The sequence below is a fragment of the Nelumbo lutea genome, chromosome 7, assembly GCF_056320005.1.
Source record: "Nelumbo lutea isolate HS-2025 chromosome 7, American lotus-T2T, whole genome shotgun sequence".
NCBI classification, from domain to species: domain Eukaryota; kingdom Viridiplantae; phylum Streptophyta; class Magnoliopsida; order Proteales; family Nelumbonaceae; genus Nelumbo; species Nelumbo lutea.
Genome location: NC_142690.1, coordinates 32,386,437 through 32,408,205, shown reverse-complemented (window position 1 = coordinate 32,408,205; position 21,769 = coordinate 32,386,437). Strand labels below are relative to the sequence as shown.

The 21,769-nt window shown below is 40.0% G+C and overlaps 1 protein-coding gene and 1 long non-coding RNA gene across 4 annotated transcripts in view; both read left to right on the top strand.

The window, feature by feature from the left end:
• Positions 1-7,546: 7,546 nt before the first annotated feature.
• LOC148846005 (uncharacterized) overlaps positions 7,547-21,769 on the top strand; it is a 45,073-nt gene continuing 30,850 nt past the window's right edge. The window contains exons 1-5 of one of the 3 annotated variants that reach the window (XR_016101906.1): positions 7,553-7,707; positions 20,180-20,272; positions 20,639-20,946; positions 21,136-21,278; positions 21,434-21,483. This is a non-coding gene — a long non-coding RNA (uncharacterized LOC148846005). Of the gene's footprint in view, positions 7,708-20,179; positions 20,273-20,638; positions 20,947-21,135; positions 21,279-21,433; positions 21,484-21,769 lie in introns of all 3 variants that reach the window. The other 2 variants (XR_016101904.1, XR_016101905.1) reach the window with 2 other exon arrangements.
• LOC148846006 (uncharacterized) lies at positions 7,704-11,976 on the top strand. The gene is made up of 2 exons (XM_088953410.1): positions 7,704-11,204; positions 11,461-11,976. Exon 1 carries the CDS (start codon positions 7,859-7,861, stop codon positions 11,192-11,194), a length of 3,336 nt encoding a protein of 1,111 aa, XP_088809536.1. The 5' UTR covers positions 7,704-7,858; the 3' UTR covers positions 11,195-11,204; positions 11,461-11,976.

The window sequence follows — 21,769 nt, the reverse complement described above, 5'->3', positions numbered from 1 at the left end:
TGGTGGTTTCCATAAGGAGGGCAATGTGGGTACACATCGTCTCGAATGTTAACCCTTGTTGGGTTGATGTGTCTGCAAGTTGACTGGCCTCAATCTGGCCTGTAGATTGCATTGTTCCTTCTCGATGAGCTTCTTTCCATTCGATTGATTTTGATTGATGTGGTGGCTTATGCAAATCTTGAATGGTTGGCGCTAAGGATAGAGTTCAGTGCATGCAAGCTACAATCACAAGGAAGGCCTAGGCGGTAAGGGCCTTAGGTGCGTCATCAGGGACTGCAAAGACCCAAAGCCATGGAGGGTACTCCTCAGCAAGCGGAGAGGTCAAGGTCAATGGAGGAGGTAGTGGTGGTCGATTCCTAGGAGGCCACTACTCAAATCGGCCAGTTGTCCTAGAGGGGGGATGTCTCGAGGAACGTCTCAACCAAGGGTGATGAAATGGCCGATGCCCACATGCCAAGCTGGTTGGTCTGGTCGGATGGCGCCCTTAAGATTGAGGGGGTGGTCGAGCAGCTTGCCTAGGGTGTGATGCTCCCCGACATTAGGAGGGAGGTCGACAACCATACCAATAGCTTCCTAGAGAGTTCAACCATACACCCGACCATGGGGGTAAGCATAGCTTCATCATACTTTGTCCAGTTTCTTTTTCCTCTTTTGCTAACTGTGCCTTGGTATGTAGTCAATGTGCTCGATCGTCAGCCAGGTCGATTGCCTTCGGGGGATGCGACGGCTATATGAGGCGAGGGAGATCGAGAATGCCCAACTAAAGGCCAAGATGTCAGAGTTGAAGTGGGGGGTCAAGGAGAGGGATGAGACCGTCCGCAAGTTAAGGAGCCGCGTCCACGACCTAAAAGAGGCTCGCAAACAGTTGAAGAAGGGGATGGAGGAGGTCGAGGCGAGGATAGCTTGGGCGAAGGAGGGAGCTGCTGAGTATACGACTTTGGAATCCCACTAGAATGAGTTGGATGATTATGCCACCGACTCGTAGCATGAGTGCTTTGCTCTCTGCTAAAGGCGAGTGATGCATCGATTTCTAGAGGTGGCGAGCATGGTGTAGGAGTTTGGCCTCTTCAAGCCCAAGGAGTCATCTTAAGAGGCTATTGGGGTGACCAAGACCGTAGTGGTTGACGATTAGGTTGGTGTTGTTGACCCTCAGTAGAGAGTTGAACATCAATCTTTTCCCCTCTTTTTTTGTTCCCTAGCTTGGTGTGTCGGGCTTTTCACATTGTCCTAAACCTTTTTTAATGTACAACTCGAGATGTCAAGCTTATTTTGTGTATGGCTTGGTTAAGTAATGCAATGTGATTTTTTGCTCTACTCTTGTGCATTAGCCGTGCTTGTACACTTTTTGTTTGGTAAGTTGATGGTTGAAGTGTTTCTAATCGGGGGGCTCTACCTCTTCGGCATCAGACGTTATGGCTGGGCAGATGTCTTAGGCTGGCTGAGGTCACAATCCTCATGGCCTTGTTCTTGTGCTAGCCGAGGTCTCAGGCTTGATGCTAGATGGCTGAGGCCTCAGGCTCCGTGGCCTCGGTCTTATGTCAACCGAGATCTTGGACTTGATGCTAAATGGCCAAGGTCTTAGGCTTTGTGGCCTTGGTCTTATGTTGGTTGAGGTGCTTCCAAGCTCTCAACATTGTCGGGGAGCTCGTTGGCACCTTGTCTTGGAGAGCTTCATGCTCTTTGACCAGTTTAGTCGTGGTCCTTGGCTAGCTCTGCTCGCACTGCGAGTCGGGTAGGTGTGCAAAGCTCAGTAGCCATCCTCTTGCCATTATGTGGTGGGGATGCCATTCCCGTGGTGCCAATTGAGGGCTTGCCCTGTCCTTGACCATTTGTGGTTGATCAGGTCTTTCGTGTGATGACTGTCAAGCCTCGGCCGTTTGAAGTCGGTCAGGTCTTTGACAGGGTTGTCCCCACACTATGGCCATTGGTCAATGCGTGTTGCAGTCATGCATGATTGCATTGTGTGTACAGTGAATCAGCTGCCTCAGCCGTCAAAGTTTGGCCAGGTTAGCATGCTTGTGCCGTGGTCGATGTTCCATAGCCTTTTAGAATTTGGTCGAATTGTGTGTGGGCGTTGGCTCGTTTGCGCTTGAAGAAAATTTTCATTTATTTTGAGTTTGCATAATGTTGTCTGATCGCCATTAGAGATCAACTTCGATTGTCATCAGTGCATTTCTAAGTTCTTGGCATTCTAGCTCCTCGGTATGGGTCTTTCATGCCTAGTTGTTCTCTCCTCCAAAGACCATCCCACCCGAGATGATGGCAATGACCCCAACAGAGGGAGCTTGGGCTGGGGGCGTGTCGGTACGGTGTAGCTCTTCTTTTGGCTTATGCTCTTTGATGCCGATAAACCCACAGAGGTATTCACGCTGGACGAGGTCTTCCAGGTGGTGGTGAAGGTCGTGCAAGCTTTCGATTTTGTGGCCATGGTCTCGGTGGAAATTGTAATACTTGTCCCGATTTCTCTTGTTGCCCTATGTTTTCTCTTTTCAGGCCACTTGACGAAGCTGCGGTGGGGGATTTGCATCAATATATCAGTCTATGGTGCGTTGAGTGGAGTGAAGTCATGATACCTCGGTAGTGGGGTTCTTGGCCTGTGATTAGCTTGGTTTTCCTATCTCTTACCTTCTCGGTCTAGCTTTTGGCCGTCATGGTCTCTCCGCTTCCAGTCTTGCTGGTCTTCCTCCTCCCTATACAATGCTTAAGCTTCTTTAACATTGATATATTTTTGTGCATGCTTCATGAGTGCAATCAGAGTTGACGAAGGATTCTTTTGCAAAGAGAAGTTGAACATTGATGAGCGCAATCCATTCATGATGGCATTTATGGCCACTAACTAGTTCAAAGCTCGAACTTGAAGGGTTTTGGCATTGAACCTTGCCAAACATACTTACATGAGGTTGGTCAAGGTCTTCTAGTGCTTCTAGCTAGTGGTGAATTAGAACTGCACTTCCAACTGCTTCGAAGAGGCTATGGACCGCGACGGGAGTGAGGAATACCAGGTTCTAACGACTCCATGGAGGGTTGCTATGAAGGCCTTGCACATGAGACCCTCAGACAAGCCATGTAGCATCATTATCACATTGAACCCTTCGAGGTGATCGTTAGGGTCCGATGTCCCATCATACTTCTTGAACTGACGGGGTCACCATCTGGATAGGGGGGGCTCATCCACGATCTCCTAGACAAAGACGGGCTCTTTTGCGAGGTGCTGGTTGTGGCATTATTCTGCTGGTCGGGCCATCGGATGAGCTACACTATAGTCTACTTGGTTGCATTCAAAATCAGCCAACCATTCTTGTAGGTCTTTGATCTCAATGTCACGGTCATATGAGGCTGTGTTTGTGGACTTCTCTAGTTTAAGGATTGTCTGTCAGTCTCGGACCGAGCTAGATTTAGCAATTGAGAGTAGGGACTGGTGTAAGCGCTGGCCGAGTCATTCCTTCGCCAATCCTTCATCAGGATCCTAGTGCCAAAGTAGTGGGATCTGATGTGATTATAGTGACTATGGGGCTGCATTTGAAAGTCGGACTTTCGTGACACTTGGGGGCGCTTGTAGTTTGATCGGTCCTTCTGTCATTCTATGTGATGCCTTTTGGGGTCCTTGGTGTGAGGATCAACTGTTGTGGGCACCTGTGTGGCAGGGCGAGTGGCTGGGGAAGCTTGTGTTGTCTATCCAATTGTTTCCATCATGGTAAGGATGCGATCGACCTTCTAATGTATGGCGTGGAATTGAGCGGGGTCAACCGTTGCTTGAGGTCAGGGCTTTTGAGGTGGAGAGCTATAGAATGAGTAGGATCTCTAGGATGGGGAGCTAGCTCCAGTGCGTTCAAATGTGCTTTAGGCATGGTTGCTTTTGATGTACGGTAGGAGGATAGGGAATTGGATTTTTGTATATATCCCACAGATGATGCCAATCTAATGTTGTCCGATCTAAGGTGTGTCGAATCAAATATGCATTCAGATAGTCCTGCCAACTGTACGAAGCCGAGGTGGAAGGACAAAGCTACACACCGAGATCTACAACTAGAGGAAGAGTTAGAGGCCCGAGGAATTGTTCTCCGGGTAGGCACTCTGACACTCAAGTTAGTAAAGTAACAAGGTCGGTCGAGGTAGGCAAATTAGAACGATGCTAGTTTCGAGCCGAAGAGATAAAAGGGGTGTTCAGTGAGTAGAGAGCCAAAAGTCCCTTACCTCGAGTGGAGAGCACCTATTTATAGCCAAACATTCGTGTCCTGGTCGGATGGGGCTTTCGAGGTTGTCGGGATGAGGATATCCACCAAGGTCTTTGGAGGGTTCCCCTTTCCTCGGCGGAGTTAGCTTCTTTGTCCGTGTGAAAACACTCCTGATCATGCTCTTCTGTCATGTGGTTTCAGACAATAATGTTGACACGGCCCAAAGAGGGCGGCCATGGAATCTACCACATGGCACCCTTGGTCAACTCGGCAACCACCCGAACATATAACATAGGGATTAACTAGCCTTTCCCATCAAATCCACCCTAGGCAAATCTTCACAGAATTTCACCAACCTCTGTTCCATCAACCCGATGCTCAAGGAACTTCTCTAATGAGGACATTTTCCATGTCAAAAGGACAATACAAAAGCTTCAAGTGAGGCTAAAAGCAAGGCATGAGATAAATTATTAAAAATACCAAAAGAAGAGGATGTTAAAAGTAAATATGAACTTTGCGTCAAACTCAAAAATAAAAAAGGAAAGATTGATAATAAGCAGTTTCCAACTCCAATGAGATTGGAGATTCCTATGGAATTGAACTAATCTGAAAGTGAGTTTGCAAAATGATTAAGTGTAAACAACCAGCAAAGACCTTATATTAACTAAATGGATTGTATCTTATCCATGGTTTTAAAAGATGTCAAAGACAAGGTGAGAGGAAAGAGGCGGTGCCATGTCACCTTGCCTCGTAACCTCAATTGCCCACTAAGAGGCCCAAAAAGCCTTAAGTTGATCCACCAGTGGATCATCAACTTTGTAGAAAATTAATATTCAGTAAAATAATCAAAGATATATTCTGCATAAATTTGTTGAAGGGATACTTTAATTGGCTCCATTGCGTGAACATGAAGATTCACATCAGCATGCTCTTACATGACGTTGTAGTGGTCAATGGTCATTCCCAAGCACAAGAAAAAGCAACGAGGAAGCACCATCAAACAATTTTTCCTGTCTTAGGAATGACAACCACATCTCTGACAAAAAAAAAAAAAAGGTTAGTATCGTGTACTTTAGGCTCATGAAAGTGCAAATGTAGAAAAAATAAATTCTTGTTTAATTTTAATTTGGATTTTACTTTATTCTACTTGATGTCTTAATTTACTTCATTTATGCTACAATCAAACAAAATAAGTTAAAATTTGAAACAAAAATAGGCCTGAGTTTACACTCAAATCATTTGTAGTGCCATGGTTTTGCATCACTAAAAATTTATTTACATTGCAACCAAACACAACCTTAGGGATTGTCACAAGTTAATATTGGAATTTCAAAACATGCCACTATAGTATCTGTATTTCCAAAAACTTTAACATTAAGTTGCATGTGAAATGATACAAATGCCCTTTGGATGTCATCTAATATTTTTTTATAATGCCCTTTATGAAATGACACAAATGACATGTTTTAAAGGTAAAGGCCGAGGAGGCAATCAAAATGGGGATCATTGACGTGGTACACAATAGCTTCCAAGCATGACTGAAACTAAAAACTGAATAAAAAGAAAAGGAGAAGAAACAATTTTTCAGCGAGCATTGTAGAATTGGAAGATGTCATATAGTACCTCAGATTTGTTAGCAATATAATGATGATTTCAATGTCTTTCATTTAAAAAACAAGAAAAAATATCTTTTCTCTTTTTACATTACTACTGTTGGGAAATTGGGTCACAAAAACTTTGAGGAGAAGATTTAAGGCATGCCCAAAGGCACTATATTTTGAATGCTATTTGCCCCCATTCAGTTTTATTGAGTTTTCTGTTGAGTTACAAGAAAATATGTTCTCATGATACAACAAAGCCTTGGGTGAGAATCTGCAACCAACAAAGTTGAAGAATCTCCAAACAAACTTTCTATGAGATAGTAGCTAATAGAACAAAGAGAGACAATAGTGATTTTCAAAAAACTTTTGTTTAATTGCTTGATTCATGCTTTCTAAATAATTTATAAAGAGTCATTGAGAAGAAGAAGGTGTTGGTTCAGAAAAAGCTCTTTGAACAGTCACAAAACATTGTGACTGTTAAAAAAGTAATTAATAGTTAATGATTATTAAATTTGAATGGTGACTCTTGATCACACCTAATCGAATCGTGACCATTGAAAACATTAATGATCAGCTTCACTCCAAAGTGAACCTCATTGCGCCACACACACATGAGCAATAACAAGTCTCCACACTCTCTTCTTATATTTCTAAGGAGTGTAAATAAGCTTCTATTTAGAAAGTAAAAACAAGTTTAGTAATTTTCCATGTGGGACAAGCTAGAAACTGGTTTTAGTAAGAGCACAAAAACTATTTTTCAAGATATGTGCAAATGTGTTTTTCATGTAATTGATTCCATTAGATTTAATCTCTAATGAGATTAAGATCTAACAACTACTAGTCCTAATGCTTGCATCTTGGACTTGGAGGCCATGAACCATGGTTGGAGTTTGTCAAACAAGAGATTGTGTTTTGCAATTCAAAAGGCAATAATGATGAGGTCAAGAAACATTTTGGACACAAAGAACTCTTCTCCTTTTCTTCTTATTCTGCAGTAATCCCATTAATCCAATTGCACCTAACTGAAGGAGATAACTTCCAAGCTATTGTTTTGGGACTGTTAACCGTAGGAACCGAATTGACAATTTTCAGGAATTGAGATACGTTTTAAAGTTTGGGTACTAACTTGAGACAACCCCTTAATTATAGGATACTAATTTGAAATGTTCCCTTTTATGAAATCATTTTGTACTTTTAACTTGATTTTTTTTTTGAAATATTAGCCCTCACATGTTTCTTCAACTTTCAACAAATTCATCCCAAGGATCAAAATATTTATAGGGTGGATATCAACACCTTGGGTATCAATGTATTAATACTGATCGATATTCATACTTTTTTATTTTTATTTTTTATTTTAACAACATGAGAGGGATGCCGGATGCCTTCCTCATCCCAAACTTCAAAAAACCCTAAACCTATTTTGTATCTAACATATCGTATTGACATTTTAATCATTGATTCATATTGAGAACATCAATGAATTGGTTCAGCAATGCCTTGAGAACGTTTTGTGCTTTAAAATGTTTGTTTCTAGTATTTTGATATTTGTTTGTACCTGTGATCTATGGAATCTCAAATGGGTATTTTGGTAATTTTATTCACATAAACTTCGGTGGAGGATCAGGGGTAAAGTGGTGGGATTTATAAAATTTAGGGGTCTTTGTTTCGAAACAAAGCTTGGGTGGAGGGGGTCTAAGCTTAGGCCTCGGCACTCAGGGGTGGATATCGTAATTTCCTCTATTTTATTTCTTGAGCGGCAACTGAAGAGTCGACGATAACCACCCAAATGTCCTCCCGCTAAGTAGATAAACCCGGCAAACTCAAATATTCGGCAGTCGCCAATCGCCATGGCCATTATCGGTGTTTATCTAACAGAAAAAACTTTGGCTTCTTCTCCGTTTGCTTTCCGGTCAGTGTATAACAGATAGGTGAGCAAATGCCTTTCTCTTGATTCATTGTAGTGATTCAGAGAACTACAACCATGTATAAGCCCGTCCATCTTTGATTTCTTTTCGTGTATTTCTTTTCTTTATTTATTCGCTTTCTTTCTTGTTTTCCTCGGAAATTCTTGTGGGTGTGATGGAACTCTGTTCTGTGAGGATTTCCGGTGGTAATTTAAGGTGTACTGGTCAGACTGAGAGTAAGCCAACTCTCTTAAACCATTGTGTCTCCATTGGAAGGAGAAAAACTGGAAATTTGGAGGTTTTAAAATATGGTTTTATCGGGAACTGGAAGAAACACTGGAAAAAGCAAGTGAATTTTTGTGTTTTTTATACGGGGGCATCTTGTGGGATGAGAGTGAAGGAGAAACCCGGGAAGGGGTTTTCTCCTGATAATGTTATTGAGGTTCTCAAGACCATGTCTGACCCTGATCAGGCTCTGGTGTTCTTCAAAACTGTCGCCCAACAGCCAAATCTTGTCCATACTACTGAATCCTGCAATTATATGCTTGAATTCTTGAGAATCCATGGGAAGGTGGAAGGGATGGCTGTTGTGTTTGATTTGATGCAGAAGCAAATCATAAAGAGGAATTTGGAAACCTACTTGACCATTTTCGAGGCTCTATATATACGAGGAGGGATCCGGCAATCTCCTTATGCTCTTGAGCAGATGAGAAAAGCTGGTTTTTTTTTGAATGCCTTCTCGTACAATGGGTTGATTCATCTACTTCTTCGATCTGGGTTTCGTAGGGAGGCTTTGTTGGTATATAGAAGGATGGTATTGGAAGGAATTAGCCCTAGTCTGAAGACATACTCTGCACTTATGGTAGCAGTGGGGAAGACAAAGGACACTGAAACTGTAATGGGTCTATTGAAAGAGATGGAAAGTTTGGGATTGAGGCCGAATATATACACCTTCACAATATGTATTAGGGTACTTGGGCGTGCTGGAAAAATTGATGAAGCATATGGGCTGCTAAAGAGAATGGAGGAGGAGGGGTGTGGACCAGATGTGGTTACTTACACAGTCTTAATGGATGCTCTTTGTAATGCTGGGAGGCTTGCTAAAGCCAAGGAGTTGTTTTTGAAGATGAAGTCCAGTAGTCATAAACCTGATCGAGTAACTTACATCACCTTGTTGGACAAGTTCACTGATTCTGGAGATTTAGACTCCATAAGAGAATTTTGGAGGGAAATGGAAGCTGATGGTTATGTTCCTGATGTGGTTACCTTCACAATACTTGTTGATGCTTTATGCAAAGGAGATAAGATTGATGAAGCATTTGCCACACTGGACGTAATGAGAAAGAAAGGTATCTTACCAAATCTATACACATATAATACTTTGATTTGTGGTCTTCTAAGAGTTAATAGATTGAGTGAAGCATTAGGACTCCTCGATTTTATGGAATCTCAAGGTCCTGATCCAACCGCTTACACATACATCCTTTTCATTGACTATTATGGAAAATCAGGGGAGCATGGCAAAGCTCTTAGTACCTTTGAGACGATGAAGAGTAGGGGAATTGTTCCTAATGTTGTTGCCTGCAATGCATCTCTATATAGCCTTGCAAAATTGGGTAGCCTTGGCAAGGCAAAAAATATCTTTCATGGACTTAAAAACAGTGGCCTTTTTCCAGATGCTATAACTTATAATATGATGATGAAGTGCTACAGTAAGGCAGGGAAAGTAGATGAAGCCATCAAATTACTCTCAGAGATGATGGAAACAGGATGCGATCCGGATGGGATAACAATCAATTCTTTAATTGATACACTTTACAAGGCTGATCGGGTAGATGAGGCATGGAAAATGTTTCATAGGATGAAGGAAATGAAGCTTATTCCTACAGTTGTGACCTACAATACATTGTTATCTGGGCTAGGAAAAGAGGGTAGAGTGGAAAAGGCTATGGATTTATTTAGCAGTATGAAAGAACTAGGTTGTCCTCCTAACACAGTAACATTCAATACACTTCTAGATTGCCTTTGCAAGAATGGGGAGGTTGACTTGGCTTTGGAAATGTTCTATAAAATGACAGAAATGGATTGTGTGCCAGATGTTCCAACTTACAACACTATCATATATGGTTTAGTTAAACAAAATAGAATTAATGATGCCTTTTGGATATTTAATCAGATGAGAAAAATGTTGTTTCCTGATTTGGTAACTTTGTGCACCCTTCTTCCTGTTGTCGTGAAGGATAATCGGATTGAGGATTCTTTCAGGATTGCTGTAGACTTTTTTAATCATTCCCAGGAACATACAGATAGAACCTCTATGGAGGTTCTAATGGAAGGGATCTTAATTGAAGCAGAAATAGATCAATGCATTATATTTGCTGAAAAACTGTTATCTAGTAGGGTGTGCCAGAATGACTCCATACTGTGCCCTGTAATAAAGTCTATGTGCAAGCATAAGAAAGTCCTTGATGCTTATCATCTATTTGAGAGATTTACTAAGGGTTATGGAATCCAACCAACCCTTGAATCATATAATGCTTTAATTGATGCACTCCTTGAAGCCAATCGGCCCAATCTTACTGAAATAGCTTGGGGACTATTTGAAGAGATGAAGAAGGCTGGTTGTAATCCTGATATTTTCACCTACAATCTGTTACTTGATGCTCTTGGGAAGTCTGGAAGGATTGATCAACTTTTTGAGCTGCATGAAGAGATGTTGTCTAGGGAATGCAAACCAAACACCATAACTTACAACATTCTTATATCTGGCCTTGTTAAGTCCAAAAAGTTAGATAAAGCTATAGACTTATACTATGATCTTATGAGCGGAGATTTCATTCCAAGCCCTTGTACATATGGTCCTCTCATAGATGGGCTTTCAAAGGCTGGGAGGGTGGAGGAAGCAAAGCAGTTCTTTGAGGAAATGGTGGACTATGGATGCAAGCCTAACTGTGCCATTTATAATATTCTTATAAATGGCTTTGGGAAGGTGGGTGATGTGGAAACTGCTTGTGAGTTGTTTGGTAGGATGGGGAAAGAAGGCATCAGAGCAGATTTGAAGTCCTATACTATTCTTGTAGATTGCCTTTGTATGGTGGGTAGAGTGGCTGATGCCCTGCACTACTTCGAGGAGATAAAGTTAAATGGCCTTGTGCCTGACTTGGTTGCTTACAACCTAATAATTAATGGCCTTGGAAGATCACGGAGAATAGAGGAGGCTCTCTCTCTGTTTGAAGAGATGCAGAGTGGAGGGACCAATCCTGACCTTTATACCTACAACTCCTTGATACTCCATCTTGGGAAGGTTGGAATGGTGGATGAAGCAGGAAAGATGTATGAAGAACTCCAACTTAAGGGGCTTGAACCTAATGTCTTTACATATAATGCCCTCATTCGAGGTTATAGCATGTCTGGCAATCCTGACCTTGCATATGCAGTATATAAGCAAATGATGGTAGGGGGTTGCATTCCCAACACAGGAACATTTGCACAGCTTCCTAATCAATCTTGACATCTTCGAGGTACTGCACAATTCCGTTTTCCTTTATTTTAAACTTGAATTCTATGTTTGAAGGACACAAAATACCACACCTTATGTATATTTCACCTCTTATTATTATCGTTCTGGATTATTTGATTTTTCTTCTACAGCCAGTTATTGTTTTGACATAGTCATTTTTTTGTATTATATATCACATAGTCTACTAAAATTTTCTCAACCTTGGCTTTTTGTGGGGACATATTAGCCTGATTAGATTTCTTGATAATAATCTCCAGCATAGAAGACCATCTACAGCATCCGTTAGCAGTGATCTGTTACAAGTTGAAGTGGATAGAAGAGCTAGGGGCAAACTGAAAAGGACTTGAATGGAAGTAGTAAGAAATGATTTAAGCACCCATACTTCGGCAATGGATATGGCACTGGACAGAAAGGAATGGCGAAATAGGATTCATGTACCCAACCCCATTTAGTTGGGACATGCTTAGATGATGATGAATAATCTCTGATTTTCCTTTGGCAATGACAGTGCACATATAAAGTTACATTGGTTACTTGGTTATTCAATTTGTTGGCTACCACCTTATGGGGATGCACTCACCTTTTTGCTGGTTGCATTACCACTCATGAAGGTTTCAGAAGACCCTAGTAACCAAGTTGACTTGAATCTGTCTGTAAGGTGTATATGAAACTTCTTTAAATCTGTTGTACATGAGGATGTGAATTTTGTAATCTGTACTAATTCCTACCAGTAATACCACATGTTCTGGGTGCCAGTTGCATATACAGTATTCCAATTCTAAGTGTAAATTCTGTTTATCATATATTTGTTATATGATTGTATCTGGGCAGCATAGCTCATGAATCTATCTTATAAACAATACTCCATTTTTTATTATTTTATCATGTCAGAGATACCTCAACACATGCAGACACCAACTTGCTTATTAAAACTAAAACCACATGCCTGATCACCATATAGTTGCTATATTCAAACTGTCATAAACGACATGCATATAATGTGTTCTTTAATGCATTAGTCAACTGTATGAACATGTCAATATTAGGGGTGCTCAATAAGAACTGAAAAACCGAACCAAACCGAGGAAAGCAAATCAAAGAATTGAACCAGTCAAAAATCAAACCAATCAACTGGTTAACCAGTTGGTTTCGGTTCGGGATTTTACAGAAATCAAACTTGCTCAATTTTTGGTTAACCAGTCTGCCGTAACTTGCTCAATTATTGTTCAAACTCATAGTCTTGGTCTCATTGCAATTTTATCTCTATTTTCTGCTTGAGGACTAAAATTGAGAATTGAGAAATAACTATCATCTCTTTTGTGGCCCACATCAATATAACTGAATGGTGCAAACATGTTTATTAGAAAAACCTATTTTGTGGCCCACACCAATATTTTCTCATCTTTCGTTTGCTGAAAACATAACAAGTCAGGGGTTTACCTTTAGAAGGACCTATTTTGGCTAGAAATTAATCTACCAGTAGGAAAGGCAACATTTTTATTAGTTTGATGCCTACTTCTAATAACTTTTTGGTCCAATACATTGCATATTAACGATGAGGTTACTTGGGGTTGCCTCTAACAAAAAGGTGAAGAAAATTAAGAAAGTTTGTAAGAGAAGTAAAGGGGATCATTTGCAAGTCTCTGAAGATGCTGTGTAATCAAGAAAAGTTCCTACGGAAGTTAAGTCTTGTGTCAATTACTAGGGGTTTTGGTGCTTTTGTTGTTAGATTAAGCTAGTAGTTTGTTGTTGGTTTTGTTGGGTTGATTTTCTGCCTGCAGTGCTTTTGGGCAAAGGGATGTTTTTCTTTGTTCTTTCAGGTAACTTCTGCTCACCTTTCTTGTATTCTCTTTTTTTCTTTTAGGGTAAAAGAATTGAACCTCCCCTGAGGTTTCTCATGAATATTTATTCCTGTCCTCTGGTTTCCAACAAGAGTTACCTCCCCTGCAATGTTATATTTGACAGAAACCAATGGAAAGACCTTTCTACCCTTCAGTAATATTTAAAATTTTAAGAAAACCACCAATCTATAACCTGAGGAAAGAAATGGATGAGATGGCTCTATCCACAAATGAGGTGGAAGATGGGTTTGTGAGTACAACAAAGAGGTGGAAAAATACGTGAGAAAGTTGATGGATTCTAAGGAAAGGAAAACCATCAGATAGCAAGCGATGGAGCAATCTCTGCACTAAATGAGGGCGGGTTTTCCCATATTGCATTGGCATCAAGTCTTGGATGTTAGCATATGAATGGAGGCGATTGAGACTTGAGAGTTAAGACATACTTCAAATATGTTTGTGAAGGTGCTGTCAAAACATGTCCTTTATTTTCTTTACATTTCCAAAAACCTGTTATGACAAATGAAATCAAGAGCCCCGCCAAATTTTCGGTGAAGTTAAGTTTGTTGCAGAATAAATGCAAAGTGGGTGAGAGAGACAGAGAAGACCAATGACTTAAGGAGCAGACATAGGAGTTGCTTTGGGGGCCTGGGGGATTGGGCCCTTTTTCTCCATCTGTTGTTGATAAAATATGCATGCAAAATGGCAAGGGGCCAGACTTCTTTTGTTCTTTCCACCTACCTCCTACTCTGCTTCTTTCTTGCCTCATTCTGAAAATTTTCTTTTGTCTTTGAAGAAATAGCTCTCTCTCTCTCTTCTCTTCAAACCTGTAATACAGTAAACACTTCTTCTTCTTCTTCCTCTTCTTCTTCTTCTTCTTCTTCTTCTTTCGAGTTGGTATTAGAGATTTAGATCTAGGGTTTCTCATGTGGATTTAATTCAGCCAACCACATGATAATTGTTTAGGGCTGAAAGTTCAGAAAGATCCTTATTTCGGCTGATTCTTGGAGGTTGCAAGAATGCTTTAGCATCTGTCCTAAGATTGGAGAGAGCTTCTTGTAATTAGGAAGAATCAGGTAGGAATTGAGTGATCAAGATCGATTCTTGATCAAGATTGAAGACCGAAGGTAGCAATCAGTTTTCTTGGTTTTTTTTCTTCATAAAGTCGGTTGTTATCAGCCTTGAAATTTAGCTTTTTCTTGTCACAGTAGTTTAAAGCCTCTTCTTAACTTAGAATTGAGTACAAGAACCAAGGGAAATGTGCTTTTGGGACCGGTGGTTCAGGTAACATGACTGAAAACACCTTTCAGATTACAACTGTTAAGTTTGATGGATCAAACTACTTGGAATGGGCCCAATCAGCCATGGTGGCTATTGGGGGTAGAGGATAGTTGAACTTCTTGCTAGGGGATGTGAAGGAACCCTCCAAGGAGGACCCTACTTATGCTAAGTGGGTCTAAGAGAATTTTTTGGTGATGACATGGCTGTGCAACTCTATGCAGCCACACATCAGCCGAAACTACTTGTAGGCCAAAACAACTAAGGAAATATGGGATGTTATGAAGGAAACTTACTTCAGCCTCTGAATGTTGCTAGGGCTTATGAGCTAAAATGTGAGGTTAAAAATATGAGGCAAGGAAAAAAGCAAGTCTCTATTTACTTTTCAACCTTAAAATCTCTGTGGCATGAAATTGACCATCTTGAAACAATTGAGTGGGAGAGTCAGAAAGATGCACAAACATATAGAAAGCAGGTTGAAACTAACAACATTTTTGAGTTTCTAGCTGGTCTGAACTTTGAATATGACATTGTGAGACAACAGTTGTTGACAAGAGATAGTGTGACTTTATCACAAGCCCATTCCCTAGTGCATAGTGAAGAAACTAGGAGAAAGGTTATGTTGCAACAGCAGCCCTCCGAATCAGCCTTGGTAGCAGTTAGACCTAAATCCCTAATAATGGGGGGGGGGGTGGATAAGGAGAAGAAGGAAGCTAAGAATGACTTAGTATGTGAACACTACAAGAAACCTAAACATACTAAGGACACCTATTGGAAGTTGCACCCTCATCTAGTTCCAACAAATCTCAGAAATAAGAAAGGGAATGCTAATATGGCTATCAACACTGATAGTACAACTTCATCAGGCACAAGAGGCACTCCTCTAGATACCCTAGCTGCAGTCCGAGCTGCTCTGACTCAGCTAGAAAATGAATTTAGTAATTCAGCTCAGTCTACATCAGCTCAATATCATACTTCAGCCCTTGCTCATACAGGTACACGAGTTATTGCTTGTCATCCTTTTGTCCCAGGTAATACTAGACCTTCCTAGGTAATAGATTCAGGTGCTTCAGATCATATGACCAGTATATGTACTCTATTTAGCACCTATTGTTTATCCTCTAGGAGAGACAAAGTTTCTATTGCTGATGGCTCTCTTGTACCAATTTCTGGCAAGGGAGACATCGGATTATCAGATACCATCACCCTATCCTCAGCTTTGCATGCTCCCAAGTTTAGTGCTAACTTACTTTCAGTTAGTAGTATTACTAAAAATCAAAACTGTTTGATAACTTTTTTCTCTGATCGGTGTATTTTTTAGGATTTGGAAATGAAGAAGGTGATTGGGATTGGCCATGAGATGAATGAAGTCTACCTGCTAGAACATTTACAGGGGGAGCAGAGTGAAGCAGGGAAATTGTTTGTTTCTCAGTCTTGTAGTAAGGTTATGCTTTGGCACAACCGCTTAGGTCATTTATCTTTTGGGTCTTTAAAGAGTCTTTTTCCAAACTTGTTTGAGGCAATAGGTGTCTGGGTTAAAATGTGAAAGTTGTGAACTTGCAAAACATAGTATATCATCTTATCTTTTAAGTAATAAAAGAAGCAACATTCCTTTTGAGATTGTGCATACCGATGTTTGGGGGCCCTACCATACTCCCACCATGGGGGGTACAGATATTTCTTATTATTTGTTGATGACTATACCCGTTTTTCATGGGTCTATCTTATGCACTCTTCAGATGAGGTCCCCTCTCTGACCCAAGCTTTCCATCAGATGATCCTAACTCAATTTGAAATCAAGATCAAGATTCTTAGATCTGATAATGCTAAGGAATACTTTGCAAACCCTTGGCATCCTATCTCCTTGATTATGTGATCATTCATCAGAGCACCTGTCCTCACACACCTCAGCAAAACGGGGTTGCTAAGAGAAAAAAACAGATATATCTTAGAGGTAGCCAGAAGCATTATGCTCAACTCCAATGTTCCCATACGCTTCTGGGGAGATGTAATCCGTACAACCATATACCTCACTAACAGGGTTCCTTCACGGGTCCTAAACATGCAAACCCCGTTTAGTCTTCTATATCCAGATAAGGACCTATTCACTATTCCCCTCAAAAACTTTTGGGTGTACTTGTTTTGTTCAAATCCCTGGACCTCATCGCTCCAAGTTTGATCCCAAAGCCACTAAGTGTATTTTCCTTGGGTATGCACAAAATCAGAAAGGATATTGCTGTTATGAGCCAGTTTCAGGGAAGTGCTTTATGTCCATGGATGTCACTTTCTTTGAGGATATGCCCTACTATCATAAGGCTTCTTCTTAGGGGGAGAATAGTGAGGAAGGGATTTCAGTTTCAGCTCCAAGAGTTCCTTTACCTGTCCTGGTTACTGAGGGGGGGAGTTGTGAAGAAGGTTGTCAAAAATGTAGGGAGTTGAGAGTGTATCATAGAAAGTGGTGGAGGCAGGTTGATTCTTGTACTCAACAGCAATCCAGACCAGTCCCAACATCTTCTATAGCTCCAAATCTAGACACTACTACTGCTCCCACTGTTGATCCCACTATTACAGAGGTTCAGCCTTCACCGACAGATGACCTTGATCTTCGAATTGCTATTCGTAAAGGGAAATGTCGTTGCACCTCACCCACTACCCATTGCATCTCTAAGTTCATTTCCTATAATTGTCTCTCAAAATCCTACAGATCTTACTTGGCATCTATTTTTGCTATTCCTATGCCCAAAAAAGTGCAAGAAGCTCTTTTGATACTGAATGAAAGGAATCAATGCAAGTAGAGCTGGATGCTCTTGTCAAGAACAACACATGGGAACTAGTTAACCAGCTTGAAGGGAAGAAACCTGTTGGATGCAGATTGGTATTTATTGTGAAATATAATGTTGATAGTACTGTAGAGAGGTATAAGGCCATATTGGTTGCAAAGGGATTCACACAAACTTATGGCATAGACTATAGAAACCTTTGCACCTGTTGCAAAAAGGAACACTATCAGAGTTCTTATATCCATTCCTACAAACTTCTCATGGCCATTATTTCAGCTAGATGTTAAGAATGCCTTCCTCAACAGAGACTTGCAAGAGGAAGTATACATGGAGTTACCCCCTGGTTTTTATAGTACAGAAGCAGGAAAGAAAGTTTGCCTTTTGAAGAAGGCCTTGTACGGGCTGAAACAATCATCGAGAGCTTGGTTTGATAGGTTTAGACTGGCTTTGGACAAATTCGGATACATACAGGCTCAATCAAATCACCCCCTCTTCTTTAAGAAGACTGATCATTCCCTGACTCTACTTGCAATCTATGTAGATGACATTGTGATAACAGGAAGTGACACTAGTGAAACTGAAACCCTTAAACAGCACCTTCACAAGGAATTTGAAATGAAAGACCTATGAAAGTTACACTATTTCCTAGGAATTGAGGTAGTTCGATCTAAGCATGGCATTTTCATCTCCCAAAGGAAGTATGTTTTGGACTTATTGGAAGAAACTGACAAGTTAGGAGTGAAACTTGCTGATACTTCCATTGAGCCTAACCATAAGTGTAGAAAGTGGAGAACTCCTTGATGACAGGGTTATGTACTAAAGGCTGGTCGGGAAACTTCTTTATCTCTGTCTAACCCGACCAGATATTTCTTATGCCGTCAGTGTTGTCAGTCAATACATGCATTCTCCTAGGACCACCCATCTCCTTGTAGTAGAAAGGATCATTGCCTACTTAAAGAGATGTCCAGGGAGAGGTATACTCTTTAAGAATAATGGTCATATGAAAATAGAAGTGTATACAGATGCGGATTGGGATGGATGTGTTGATGATAGGAGGTCTACCTCTGGATATTGTGCATTTGTGGGGGGAAATCTTGTTTCCTGGAGAAGCAAGAAACAAAATGTTGTTGCTCGCTCCAGTGCAGAAGCGGAATACAGATCCATGGCCAATGGTGTTGCAGAAGTGTTATGGTTGAGATCCTTACTTACTGAGTTGGAGGTTGATTATGAGAAGCCTCTGATGTTGTATTGTGATAATCAAGAAGCAATTAATATTGCCCACGACCCAATACAACATGATAGGACTGAGCATATCGAGGTTGACAGACATTTTATCCGAGAGTGAGTCGCATCTCAAAGATGTATGCCTTCCTTACATTGTCTCATACATGCAGTTAGCTGATTTCTTCACCAAAGCAGTCACAAAAGGCAAATTGGAGACAGATCTACGCAAGTTGGGCATGACAAATATCTACTCCCAACTTGAGGGGGAGTGAAGAAATAGTTGGTTAGCCACGAGTGTGGGGTTCCATACCCACACTCAGGCTCTAGTGTGTGTGGTTTCATACCCACACCTAGTTGTTTCTAATTTCTTTTATTAGTAGTTTCTAATTTTTTTTAGTAGTTTCTAATTTCTGTTATTAGAAGTTTCTAATTTCTGTTAAGTTGGGCAGGCTGGCCTTATTGTTTCTAATTTTTGTTTATTTCCAATTCTTGTAAGGATCCTAAAAGCTATAAATAAAGGAGTGTATGGGGCAGCAGATTATTCACTACTGAACCCCTTCTTTCTTTCTCCTCCCTTCACTCTCTCTCTCTCTCTCTCTCTCTCTCTCTCTCTTTTCTTCTCTTCAAACCTGTAATACCGTTAACTGTTCTTCTTCTTCTTCCTTCAAATGTCTTCTCTCACCATGCATTCACAACTGAAAAGAAACAAATAATAATGGAAACTAATATCTCCCTCTGCATTTTTTCAAATGTGGTGTTTGAGACGCAGGCATCAAGGAAACTAACCTTTTTCTCCTTGAATTTGTATCCCAAGTGATGACACTCAAGCTTTCTTTTCAATGAGATCTGGTTTATGGTGATTTATTAGCTAATGAATACTGATTGGAATCTTTGTTTTTGTTTTTTCCCTCTTTTTATGAAAGGGGCACATCTGTTCTATATTGACTTTTTATTTTTCTTCTTTATGATTTTTATTTTGTGCAGCTTCCTTCTACCATTTCTATCTGTCGTATATGGTCTTACTTTCAGCAAGTCGTTAAACACGAAGAACTAAGGGGTAAATTTGGGTTTTTAAAAAATATTTCACCCAATATGTAAATGGATCTCGATGGATTATTAACAGAGGGGAGGTCTTTGTCCAATGACATCATCCGACAAGGGAGGTCTTAGTCCATTTTGAAAAGAGAGGGGAAGTTTGAGTATTTACAAGAAACGTCAAGGGAGGTTTAAGCCTTTCACCCTTTCTTTTAATGAAAATTTTATTTTGTTACCAAAAACAAATATTAACTAGGTGGTCTTTTTGGTTAATTCCTAGCTGTTCATAGATTATAATTTCCATAAATTTAGAAATGGTACAAAATGTGTAGCAGGAAGTCCTAATATTTTTTACTATAGGTTAATATATCAAACTTCTGCTTCTAATAATTTTTAAATTGTGCAAAGAAAATTCAATTCTTTTGTTGTTGATTTTGTTTGTTAATGCTTTGTGCAGAAGATCACCTTGATCATGATCTTTTCTTGGAGAACTAGCACCTTCTTTTCACCCTTAATTTGGATAGTCTTTGACTCCTTAGCATATTAGTGGCAAAGCCTTATGACCCATCAACCAGTATTGACTGAAAAAAAAAAATGAAATTTCATGATCCTAATAATATGTCATCTTGATCTTGTTAGTTCACATAATATGCCAGTGATGTAAGAAACATATGTCATCTTGATCTTGTTAGTTCACATATCTAGTGCAGCTGGCTAAGTCAATACAAAATCACCATGCAATATGTCTTGAAGCATGATCATAAATATTTATTACATAAGACTAAATTCCCAATGTTTATTTTGATCCCTTCTATCAATAGGTGTTAAGGAGGCCTACCATCATTGTGCATGGATGTGAGGTTCGCAAAGGTTTATCTGATATTGCTTTTATTTCAACTGACAAGTCAACGTTGGTATGTTTTGGTTCAAATATGATTACTTGCTCAATAATTACTTGTTGTCTCATTGGATGGAGTAGATTTTCCCACAGTTTATTGTCCTTTAGGCTCCATTTGGTTGGAGTGCAAATTTGAACCGTTGCAAATTTGCATTCTGGTTCAGATTTGCATTCGTTTGGTTAGGTTTCAAAAATGCATCGGTTTTCGATGCAAATTTGTATACTTTCTTAGGTTTGTACCGAAAATAGGAGAAAATATTGCTTTCTAAAAAGGAAAGAAAAAATTGCTCCTATGCTCGGTCGAAGTAAATAGGTTTTGAGTTTTTCCAAAACCCTCGAAAAAAAGAGATATCATCGAGCTCAGCAAACTGAAAACTTGCAGAGCCAAGCAAATCAATCGATCGATCCACCGAAGCTGAAGGGGAAGAGCTTGAATCCTCTCATCACTTTCAAGCACAAGAGGTAGCCAAAAATCACTTCCATTTTCCTACCTCTCCATGCGTCCTTGAATCCTGATATTGTCGCAAGTCTCTTTTGAGGAAAATTATATCAAATTCTAGGGTTTTCTTCGTTTCATTCTTTTCGATCTTTTGAGTCCCGCTTGATGGAGGGATAGATCATGCCGATCTGTTGTTAATGCGCGTAATGTGCTCTGTGATGCTAGTTAGACAGCACTTACTTGAGAAAAATGTGAGTTCTCCCCTAGATTCCCCAGAGATTTGGTTATTGACTCATTAGTTTATTTTTCTTTGTCATATGTCTCCACTAATGCATATGTTTTAAATTTGCACTGTTAATATTTTTCTTGTATACCCTCTGTTTCTTTTATTTTCTTTATAACTTTGTCTCTTAGTTTCATTTTTAATTTTGATTTGGAAGAGTTCTTGCACTTTATCATATGCAACGGGAAGATCAGGTTTCATTCTTGTCCTCAGCAGAGGATGAGAGTTCAAGAGATGTTTTTGGTCTTATAAAGAAGCTGAATGTTGCCCCTGATACAAAGAAAAAGGCAAAGCCAACATGTAAGGCACTCAATTGAGAACTTGACTGTTCTTTTATTTTTTTTTGAGAAAAGATAACTGATAGTATTAAAGATAACTTGACTGTTCTTATCTGTCTACATGATTATTCTTTCCTATTTGCTAGCTGTTTCTTATTGTTTTTTTTTATTATGCAGCCTTTTTCAATATGCTGGTTACAGGAGGAAACAGTAATAGTGCTTCTAAGGTAAACAGATATTTCCCATTTTGCATTGAGTTGACATTATTGGGTGAACTGCATTATAACTTTGTGACATGGATAGGAGATATACAGTGACCTTATATGGTTCATATTGCTTAGTGTGAGGGTAAAATCTTGGGCTAGGAAGTATCAGAATACTGGGTTGATTTTGAGAACAGTTCGTGCTAAATACCTGAGGTTAGGTACAAGTTGGACTGTAATTGGGATGGTTCTAGCACTTATGAATCTGGCCTGATTTATAAACACATCCAAACCCAATCTGTAATCTGAT

Excerpts from the sequence above, each read along its gene's own strand:
- LOC148846006 (XM_088953410.1), top strand. The coding sequence starts at position 7,859 with ATGGAACTCTGTTCTGTGAGGATTTCCGGTGGTAATTTAAGGTGTACT.